The sequence below is a fragment of the Onychostoma macrolepis genome, chromosome 05 (genome assembly GCF_012432095.1).
Source record: "Onychostoma macrolepis isolate SWU-2019 chromosome 05, ASM1243209v1, whole genome shotgun sequence".
NCBI classification, from domain to species: domain Eukaryota; kingdom Metazoa; phylum Chordata; class Actinopteri; order Cypriniformes; family Cyprinidae; genus Onychostoma; species Onychostoma macrolepis.
The window spans coordinates 8,671,702-8,683,701 of record NC_081159.1 but is presented as its reverse complement, the minus strand read 5'-3'; the positions used below and the strand labels follow the sequence as shown (position 1 = coordinate 8,683,701).

General features: G+C 35.4%; 1 protein-coding gene across 1 annotated transcript; it reads left to right on the top strand.

Moving 5' to 3' along the window:
* Positions 1 to 371: 371 nt before the first annotated feature.
* fam81b (family with sequence similarity 81 member B) lies at positions 372 to 11,978 on the top strand. The gene is given in 11 exon segments (XM_058774997.1): positions 372 to 590; positions 796 to 891; positions 1,253 to 1,455; positions 3,376 to 3,494; positions 5,226 to 5,354; positions 6,000 to 6,003; positions 6,096 to 6,202; positions 8,124 to 8,188; positions 8,191 to 8,258; positions 8,811 to 9,006; positions 11,828 to 11,978. Coding segments are annotated over 9 exon segments (1,020 nt in total). The 5' UTR covers positions 372 to 590; positions 796 to 891; positions 1,253 to 1,257; the 3' UTR covers positions 11,962 to 11,978.
* Positions 11,979 to 12,000: the final 22 nt, after the last annotated feature.

Sequence of the window (12,000 nt, the reverse complement as noted above, 5' to 3'; positions counted from 1 at the left end):
TCCTTTTAAAGATCTTAGAATTTGAATTATTTCATTCTATGAAGGCTGTAACAGCTGCTATAAAGGTATGTCTGTTTGACGAAGAGCTGTGATGTTTGTGTATCAAATTGATTTTACACACAGCAAGTAACAGCACACATTAGGACATTAATAATTCCCCTAAAGAGACCATCACTTAGCTCTGAAGCGTGGGAATACTGAGTACATTTACTATTGCATAATAGATGTGTTACAAATCACAAAAGGGAAATCATTACTGGTACTCTGGCCAGAGAAGCTCATGAGAATTAATGAGGAGTCTGAGATGTCTGGCCTCTATCTCAATACTTTATTATGCTTTTTGTCAAATTATAGCATGATGAACTGTTTTTAGTCCATCATCCTAAAGCTGTCATCCTTCACAGAATAGAACGTTAATTAGTCGTAATTACATTATATTCAGAAAAGCTGATGTACATTTTTAAAATACCGTATTTGTAAATTGTCTGCATTATCTCGTTGTCAAGTAAAGACACTCCTGTCAGAACATGCCATGCGGTAGCTAAGAGATCAGACTAAACAAACATAGACTACAGGGAAACAGTTCACAAGTAAGTAAAGATTTCAGCTTTACTTTGCATTTTATATATATATATATATATATATATATACACACTGTATATAGCCCACATGCATACACAATTTAACACTTTCTTTCTTTTGTCATTGCTGCTATGTTATGATGGATGGCTATATTAAAACTGTAAATGCTCAATCAAAAGGATTCACCTCTGTAAAATGAATACTTTTTTCAAGAGTTCATCAGGGTGAAATGGTACTCAGCGGCAGATAATCGATACTTGATGTAGTTTGCTGGAGCCCTTGAGTTATGCTCACTACATTTAATGCAATGTAAGAGAAAACAGGGCTGCATTCTTGCAGCTTCAAAAGGCATTTGATTAAGCTTCATTTCTACAGTACAGCTGTTTACTGTAGTTTCCTTTATAAAGTAAAGCATTCCCAGACTCTGTTTACTAATTATACTATATATTTTACAATATTAAATTACATCAAATAAGTTCACATTACTCTGTAAAGAGATGTAACAGGCTGTTTGCCTTAAGTTTTAGGTGACCAGCTTTTGAAAATAAAGATTCTTTACTGCCAGACTTTACTTTAACACTTTGACTGAACATGTTTAAAGGCCTAAAAAATTAGGCTCTAGCAAATGAGTTCTAGTTGTGTAATTATGTTTTGAATTAAATGCTTATAGGACATATGGAGAACCACATGACCAATCAGGAGCATACTCTGAGCATTCTACTGGAACAAGCCATGAAGATCAGGGACGATGTGGTGACTGGTCTACGTGCAACTCAGGGTTCAGTCCTGATGGAGTCGTCTGCTAGAAAATTACTGGAGAACCACATTCAGATCATAACTCATATTGTCAAACAGCTCAGCAGAGACATCCAGGTGCAAAATTAACAATTATAATGACATTATTATATTATATTATATTATATTATATTATATTATATTATATTATATTATATTATATTATATTATATTATATTATATTATATTATATTATATTATATTATATTATATTATATTATATTATATTATATTATATTATTTATTTGTAAAATTGAATATACTGTATATTTATAACACTATGCTTTGTGTTTTCTTACCTTGATATTAAATTACACATAATTAACGACAGCAAATTTGGCACCTTCCTCTCTTTTGACTAACCTATTCAATCTCACAATTTTATTTTTCTTCTTTTGGAAAGTCAAATGCTAAAAAATGGATCAGGCTAAATGGGTCACTGATTCTGCCTTCTCTGCATACAATGTCACTGAACTTCTCAAACCCACATACTGCATCATATTACCTGCAGAGCTCTAGATCTTTCCATAAATATCTGAGACTTCATATAAGAAGCCTAATGCAAACTGCCTACATTGAAAACATGACTGAAAAAAGTTTTTTTGTTTGTTTTTTCTTTTGCTGTTGCGGCAAGTTAGATTGCAAATACATATGTGACCCTGGACCACAAAACCAGTCTTAAGTGAAACTGAGATTTCAGATACATCATCTGAAAGCTGAATAAATAAGCTTTCCATTGATGTATGGTTTGTTAGGATCAGACAATATTTGCTCGAGATACAACTATTTGAATATCTGGAATCTGAGGGTGCAAAAAAAATCTAAATATTGAGAAAATCGCCTTTAAAGTTGTCCAAATGAAGTTCTTAGCAATGCATATTATTAATCAAAAATATTATATATATAATATAAGTTTTTATACATTTACGGTAAGAAATTTACAAAATATCTTCATGGAACATGATCTTTACTTAATAGCCTAATGATTTTTGGCATAAAAGAAAAATTGATAATTTTGACCCATACAATGTATTTTTGGCTATTGCTACAAACATACTCCAGCGACTTAAGACTGGTTTTGTGGTCCAGGGTCACATATTTGTTGTATTTTCCATTTACCACTATAAAAGTTTACCCAACTATGATGACTTCTGTTTCTGAGAACCCTGGAAATGTGAAAGGGGTTTGTTATGTTTACTTCTATGTTTCTCAGAAAGGTCTGAACTAATTACATTAATCAATAACACCTATGATCAGAGCATCTCAAAGTTTTCCATTTACTGTTAATGTGAAAGCTAAAAATTTAACAATGTTTGATGAGCGAGGTACAATTTGAGGGAACATGCCGGCCAGCAGAGCCATTTACCTTATGGGATACATTATGCAGAATACTTGCATAAAAAAATGAATGAATCAAATAAATCAAAGCTCAGAAGTCACCACAGCCAGAATGAGGCTTTTTTTTTTTTTTGGCCCTGAAAAGTAATGTCGTAACCAGAAAACACAAACTCTAAAAAAATGCTGGGTTAAATACAACCCAGTGCTGGGTAAATATTGGACAGAACACATGCTGGGTTGTTTTCAACCAACAGTTGGGTTAAATGTTTAACCCAATCTTCTGGGCAGTAACCCAACCGCTGGGTCTAAACAACTCAATCGCTGGGTTCGTCCATATTTTACCCAGCGCTGGGTTGTGTTTAACCCAGTATTTTTTAGAGTGCAGGCTTGGAATATGCCAGGCCTAATTTCTTGTGCTAAACCACTTTTGTCTTTCCCTCTAAAATTACAAAATATGTACTCAAGGTACATTATCCAATTTAGAAGCTGTTTAAAAAAACAAAAACAAAAAAAAAAACAAGATCCTTCTAATAATTACTCCGGCATTATAATGGAAAAATACTGAAGTCTGTCAAACTGTGATTGCAGTAAGTGACTGCTGATATGAGCATTCACACTGTTATATGACCGTGAGGACAGAACAATCTTCTGTCTCCCCAGGCGCTGGAAACCCAGATTATTGAGAGAGACAACCTTGCTGCAGGGACGACTTTTGCAGTCAAGAGGTTGGATCACAAGAACATGACGGGTATTGGGGATCTCAGAGGCAGAGTGGCAAGGTCACAATTTACACCAAGCTTTTATTTAGAGGTCCAAATATCTTAATTTTTTATTTAAAGAAACAATATGAATTAAACAATAATTTCTCATTTGGCTTACATATTTTTCCATTTTATTTTCCCTGAGGTCCACTTAATTTGGGGTCATAATTTCTAAATACATGACCATGAACTCAAAGACTACTGTAGGCTGTTATTTCACAATACTATGAGTGATTCATAAATTATTATGATTGTGTTGCTAATGATGTTTTATAACAATGAGGCTGAAAATAAAATGATCACTCATGTGTAAGTGTCACAAGTGTGTGCACATACAGAAGAAGTTCCAAAACAAATCTTTAATAATAATAGTACACAAAGGCAGCAGTAAACACTCCAAAACACAAATGTGACCAGACACTGAACTGAGGAAATGCAGGAACTTAGGAGCACAACGAATTAGGCGAATAATAGAAACATTCTAACCATGTAGAAACACAGTAACCATGACAACAAAGGAAGAGCGGGAAAAATTTACAAAAAAACACAGGAACTAATAAATACAAACTAAAAGTCCATGAAACTGAAACTAACTGAAAATAAATGTGACATTAAGAATGTATATTTCCAAACAACTAGCTTAGTTATTAACATGTTAACTTATTAGAGGGATGTCTTCTTGGCTTTTGTTTATTCAAAAAAGCCTAATATTTATATAGAAATGAATGTGGAAATAGATAGAGGGCAGAGGGTTAGCAATGCCTTTCAGGCATGGTGGCAGACTGGGAATGGTGAGATGAACTGAGATGTTGGAGATGTTGGCTGGCTGCATGACCTTTGACTCCTCTCTTATCAAGTCCACTCCATCTTGTCATATCTAACCCCTTCACACATATTCATTAGCTCATATTTGTGAAATGAAAAACATCTAAAATCATCAGTCTTGCCTATTGTGCTCAAACAAGATGTGTGACCAATCAAAAGTTCTCTGCCATACTTCTACATTCATTCTACAGTTTCAGTGGCAGATGAGGTCACTCACTTTTAGATGACAAAATGTCAAACTGCAATATACACAATTATTTTATTTTATTTAGGTTATTTATTTTATTTATTTCAAAAGGTCAAACTGCAATCCTTACAGTTCCATAAATGCTCCAAAAAAATTCTTAATTTTATTTGTAAGGAAAATTTAGGAAAATGTCTTTGTATCTTGTATGGAAAAAAAAAAACTACTTTATGTTTTTACTTGAAGTAACTGATACTAACTGTTACTTTAAATAGCTTCTATGACCTTATAATTATAATGTATAAATATTTTATTTCTGATAATTAACTTTTAAAAACATGAAAATGTTGATGTTATTGCTACATAATGCAACTGAAGAAGAGTTTTGTAGCAAAAAGTGTTTTAATGGCAGTTGTATGACCGAAATACAAAACCACCAAAAGGAACATTATGAAAAATGATTTTTGTTTTCTTAAAATAAAGGTCATGTTAAATAAAGAGTAGACAGACTGACTAAACAGACTGTTTATTGAAAATCAATTAAATATATCCTAAGGGTGATTTTGAAAGGTCAGTGGCCAGTGGTTAAGCAATTGTAAAATATGTTCAAAAGAGTTTACATTTTTAAAAAGATCTAGATGAAAATGTTGCCAAAATTATGGAATATTTTGCTATGTCAGTAAAACCCAAACTGGAACAGATGAAATACTTAAAGTTGTTTAAATTTCTTTTTGCCTTAGATGTGATGCTAGCATTGCTAAACTTTCATCAGATGTTAGTGCTGGACGGCAGGACATCCTGAAACTCCAGCAGGAACTGAGCAAGTTACTCTCTGGGCTGGAGCTGAAGCTGAAAGACATGGAGCTCAGGTGAGACATTAATGGCCAGCCATTGAAGAGCAATGTCAAAATATATTCATGCAAAGGCAATTAATTTAACATCAACACTTTGCAAAAACAAGGTGCATGTCAAAAAACATAGTATCACCATAAAAAAAAAAAATAATAATAATAATAATAAAAAAAAAAAAAAAAAAAATATATATATATATGGTAAGACTAATATGGTTTTTTGTGGCATTGACATGTCTGCACTGGTTTTCCTTTACTTGTGACCAAGCCAGCATGTGCATTAGATATGAAATTGTATAAGTGTTGGCCTTTCCTCCACTGGGGAAACTGCAGCATTGTCATCCAAATACTGAAGTCTGAGCATGGTGATTGTGTGGAGAGTAACAGTAAATCACAGTGATTGCAGTGCATTAGCTCTGGGGAGTGGGCACCACACACCATAACAGTAATTGAAAATGAAAGGGGGCGAGGACAGCCAGAGCTTGTGTGTGTGTGTGTGTCAAATGCACACAGGAACACTAGCTTGCCATGAACACTTGATGTCAAAACATGCCAATACACATTCTTTGTTAACAAATTTATGTTTGTAGGGAAAAAAAAAAAAATTATTTTATCTAATATCTGGTTTAGGAATGCTATATTTCGGGATAATCTTTTAACCAGCTCGGTTTGATACAGTTTGGAGCTAGAAGGACATAGAAAACTATGTGAAGTGAGTGTGATGACAGCTGTATTTTATATTGTCTTGTCATCTGCCAGCTGTCTCAGGATTTGGAGAAACTAGAGGTATCGCTGTCAGAGAAGTTCATTTCTCAGAGGAACGCCACTGGAGATTTACAGACGGAGATACAACGACTGGATCTAAAGTGAGAGCAATTAAAGCCGCTTCTCAGTAGTCACTGATATGATTGGTTTACATGTACACTCTCAGAAAAAAAGTAGGCCTACAAAAGCTGTCTCTGGGGCAGTACCATTTCAAGAGGTACACGTTTGTACCATATTTATCCTTAAACAATGCCTATTAGTATCTTATCTTACATATTAATACCTAAAGTGTGTATATTAGTACCATTTGAAAGGGTGGACCTCAGTGACAGCTTTTATATTTTAATTTTTTGAGAGTATAATATTCATTCAAGAATGAAACTAGTGGACTGTCTTTATGAGTCATTGAATCATTCACTTAACCAATGTCAGTAATGGCAATTAACAATGTAATACAAAAATTAATTCTAATTTATTGACATTAAAAACAACATTTTTGGTAATACAAATATTGTTATTTTTTGAAGATTTGAACTGGTGCAAATTCTGAACAGCAGATAAATTATATATATATTACGTTTCACAAAACAATTACTTAAAATATATACTGTCTATAAAATATCTGCTGGAGCATTTGGAAATAAATACTGATTACTTTTGTGACTTGTAAAATGACAAGGAAACCATTTGTAATTTTTTTGTATTATTGTATTCATACCGTACAAAAATGTTTTTAATATGGAAAGTTTCATTAAGAAGAAATTAATTATTGTTTTACATACTGTAAAAATTCCCTTCAAATTCAATGTTATTAGGCTTTTTTGTACTTGTTCTTGTAGATTTTTTTAAATGTTATTGTATTTAGCAATAAAAGAAAAAAATTGACATGCTCGAAAGAAAAGAGAAAAGATGAGAAACAGAAAAGGCCAAATGCCATTGAATCTTGCATGTCTCATATAACCAAATGTGACATGCCAAGTTGGAATATACTGAAGTGTGAATTTAATTTTTCATTGACTTTTTTTACTTGGCAGACATGTTTTCAAGCGATTTGGGCTGTGGGACTGCTAATATTTAATTGATAAAGAAACAATAATCAGACCTGTTGCAGACATCTATTTTAGGCCCCTAGTTTCTTCTAATAAAATTTCTATGTGAAGGGCACTAGTGAAGTGACGAATCTATCGAATCTGCTGTCAGGAGGATTTGTTCTGTTGAGACTGATGTAAATAGGGGAACCAATGACTCACCAGATATGCCTCCAAATAGTGCAAATGCCAATCTATGTGCTGCCACATGGGCATCATGGCGTGTGCAAGGTGATGCTCTCCATCTTGGTGACAATATTAGCTCCTAACTGCATTGTGGAGCACAGATGGCAGCTTCAGCACGCTGAAATGGAGCCTTGCCCGTGATCCCAGTGGAAAACGTATTTTCATGGTGTGACAGAATCAAAGCAATTGGCTGGCTATGCTTGGCCTGTTATGTAATAGTGGTGAGTCAAGATAGCTTACAGTGACTCACGAAGAGAAGCATATGGGCCAAAGTAAAATAAACACATTGAGAAAGAAGCCGGGAACTATAGCATGAGCCCAAATATGAGAGTGATGTCTATTAGACACAATTTAACCTTTATTAAAGGAGGTCGGGGCTAGTTGACACACTTTTTACTTCAATGAATATTCCTCAGTGTAGAGTTATTTTTGAAAGTAAGTTTATGTATAGTTTTGGCTACAACAAAAAAGCCACTGAACATTTCTGCCAAACATGAAAAGAGTTAAGAATCAGCAAATACTGAAGTAACAAAAAAATATAATTCTATTGATTGGTATTTTGTAAAATTTCAATGACAAAAAGACACCTTGACCTGATCTGACATCTCCATAACAGTAAACATAAGATGTTAGAATTTATTTTATATCATAGCTTTGCCATAATCACAATATCTCAATGGCATAGTTAATACAATAGAAGATTAATGCAAGTATGTAATGTGGCATGTATGTATGTATATTTATGCAGGATCTCTAGTGGTCTGAGGGAGGTGGAGGAGCAGACAATGACACTGAGGAAGTGGGCAGAGAAGCAGATAAAACCACAGTTCAATTACACACAGAGAGCAGACAGCAACTGCACACACTGCTGCAGAACAAAGTGGTAAATGTGTGAATGCGACTTTCTGAGTAAATATAACAAGTGAGCTATGTCATAGTGAAATGTCACTGTGTTATAACGGTAGTGGTCTCAAAGTCAAACTACAAATGAAAGGCCTTTGTAGAGAGCACACCTACTAGTAAATTATGTATATACTTATATAAATTAATAATATCATTTATATATATATAGTATATAGTTCAGTCATTAAACACTAGATGGGACAGACTGATATGTCTTTGCATCAAATCATTTACATGACACAAGCTAATTGGCCTCAGCTGATTCTGCAGCCATTGAGCTTTCTCGCTCAACATTTAAATAGTCCGGTTCAGTGGACTTCAGAAACCCTCCAGCTCCACCTGTCTGCTATGGTATTTATGTATACCTATTCATGCAGCAGCATATTTTACATGCTCATAGCAGCATGTTTTTGCATCTATTGACAGTAGAAAGTACTTGCTCTGCAGCTGCAGTGTTTAGCAGATCTAGGCAGTTCCACATAAATTTACATTGTCATATTCATTATAATATCTGTGCAAAATATGTACTTAGGTTGAAGTGGAAAGCGAGCTGAAGGAGAACATCGCTGTTCTCTCTAGTCATCTGGAGAGGTTGGAGGCACAGTTGGAGAAGGTGCGATCTTCTGACAGGACCAAGCGCTCAGAGAGCAAACTCAACAGCAAGATCAACACTTTGGAGCAGTGCTTCAGAGAAGAACTAGTGCAGATGAGGAGGGAGTACCAGTCAGGCAAGTCTTACATTAGGATGATATAACCATACATGTACAATAAACCCTTTAGAACATTGGTCTCAAACTCAATTCCTGGAGGACCACAGCTCTGCATAGTTTTGCTCCAACCCTATAATCAAACACACCTGATCCAGCTAATCAAGGTCTTCAGGATTACTAGAAACTTCCAAGCAGGTGTGATTTGGAGCTGGTTGGAGCTAAAGTCTGCAGAATCATACGTGGCCCTCCAGGAATTGAATTTGAGACCACTGCTTTAGAACATCTCAACTTGTTAACTACCATTCAAAAGTTTGGACTCCAAACTGTATATGAAAAGCTGGAGTATAATGTAGACCTTTTTACTCCATCATATTTAGTGCCTCTCTGCCCACACCTGCAAGCCAAAATCTGAACAGTAAACTAGCACACCTTACATGTTATGTCATTTCTTACAAACAGATTGGAAAGACTGTATTCTAGCTGCCTGACATGCAATACCAACCAAAAATAATGCTGCAAGCAGCAATTACAGGGCCAAGCACTCCAGCGGCAAAATGAGGAGCTAAGCATAGCATGGAGCATCAGACCAAATGCAACAATGAGTACTAAAAGCAATTTTAGGATGATTTCAATTGAAATGGCTGAAAAATCATAAATACAACCTCTCTAGTAATATGATTAAATGGCTTATCACTTTCGACTAACAGGTGGTGCTGCAATCAAATCATTTTGGTGTGTTCTGTGTGAGGTGACAATGGCACACACAAAGTTTGTTATCATTATGTCAAAGCTTTGCAGAGATATCCTCAGATTCATTTTGGCACCATGCCTAAAATTTGTAGTGGCGCTGTACGAAAACGGTTTTATCTATCGACACGAAATTAATAAATTTTTGTCAGCACAGTCTGAAGATGATCTGACTCAATTTTGGTGAAAATCGGACAAACAGTTGAGGAGGAGTTCGAAAAAGTAGGTTTTCAACATAAATCAAAATGGCAAACAGGAAGTTTGGCTGACTACGGCAACATTGGTATCACTGTTCTCACCATGACCCAAGGAATCTATTATTACCAGTCTCATTACAATAGACAAAATTCACAGAAAGCTATTAGCATTTATTTGAACTTTTGACCACAAGGTGACACTGTCTCAAAACTTTGAGTACTTTCAGGTCATGGTCTCGATAGTACATACAAAGTTTCTTAATAGTACACCAATGCATTCGTAAACTATAGCATTTTATATCATAATACTCTATTGTAGTCAATGGCAATTTCATGTTTTGTTCAATTATAGCACCACCAAGAGGCACAATCCCACCAAATTCTTTATGTGTCCTTAGAGTGTGTCCATACATGTGTCAAATTTGGTGAAAATATCGCATTTTGTTTTGGAGTTATAGGCATATTTGTATATGAGTAAATGAAAAATCACTGACTGCTGACTTTGTTTGCATTTTTGTGCCACTTACTATCAACATTTTGGCAATTGGGTATTAGACTGTAGCCGGCACGCTCAGTTTCCGAATTTCCTACGGTGGTTTCGTGTCGATCAGAGTAACGGTTCTTAAGATATTGGCAAATGTTTTTTAAGCGCTAAAATGCAACGTTGCACAAACCATAAGGCAAAACCTGGTATGTTTGGTATCGCTGGACTCAGCAAGGATTCAGCAGTCTAAAAAGGTGATTCCCTCAAAATAAGTCGACCACACCCAAAGTTATAAGCATGTGAATATTTGATTTTACTACTAGGTGGCGCTGGCTCGAAACTTCTCACGCTCCTTCAGGGCATCGTGCTGATGAAACATACCAAGTTTCGTAACAATACGTCAATGAGTTTGTAAAATATAGCATTTGACTACATAATTCAAAATGGGCGACGCCCAAAATGGCTGACATGGGGAAATTGAATACAATTTGACTCGGCATGATGCACTGAATCTAAAGAGACCAGTTTTGTGATTTATGGCTGAACCATTCAGAAGTTATAAGCAAAAATAGCCATTTTTTTGTATCTCCTGACCACTATGTGGCACAGCGCCGAAACACTGCAGGTAGTCTCAGGTTATGCTTGTTATAACACACGCCAAGTTTGGTCTCGCCAAACCGTTGCGGAGATATAGCCTCAGATCCATTTTTGCATGCTTTTCGTAGAATTAGTTCGCAGTTATTCGAGAATGGTACTAATCGACTTGAATTCCATAACTTTTTGTCAGAATGGTCTGTAGATGATCTGAGCCAATTTTGGTGAAAATCAGACGAACAGTCAAGGAAGAGTTCAAAAAAGTAGGTTTTACAAACAACTGAAAATAGCGAAATAAGAAGAAGAAAAAGAACGCCAGCGGATACAATGGGTGCCATAACACCGTCGGTGGCCTAATTTATCTCTTGGCTGTTTGCTTGTGAAATTAAAGTACTAATAGAAAGCATGGCTCAAATTGGGACTGAATCAGTCTTTTGGTATCACTTTAAGCTTAATGTACAGGCAAGCCTGCTGGATATCTTCCACCCTAGCAGATATGACATTTATTAGTTTATCTATATTTCCTTCCAACTGCTCAATTTCCAAAGGTTATGAATTGACAGACTATGCTGTTTTCCAGACATTCAGTAAGACCAAATCAACCTCAGTAAACAAACGGAACAAAGAATTCACATTCATTGTAACCTCCTGCCTTGAAATGTACTGTACAGTAGTACATGACTTTTGCTCTCAAATTCTCTTTGAGACTCCTGTGACGGACTGAAGGCAGGTGATGCATTATAGATGAGACATCTAACACACACAATTAATGCTCCCACAGCTTTCTGAAGGTGATCTCCTCTATTATATCTGCCAGGGTTCCATGCGGTTCATGATGCCATTGCATCTCTGAGACACATTGGCAACACCAAAGCCAAGCTGGATAAAGGAGAGCTGCAAAGAGACATGAGACAGATCCAGAGAAGCATGGTAGGACTGAAGGAGCCCTGACTGGATCATTCTTTTAGAAGACAAATATGCTGGAATATA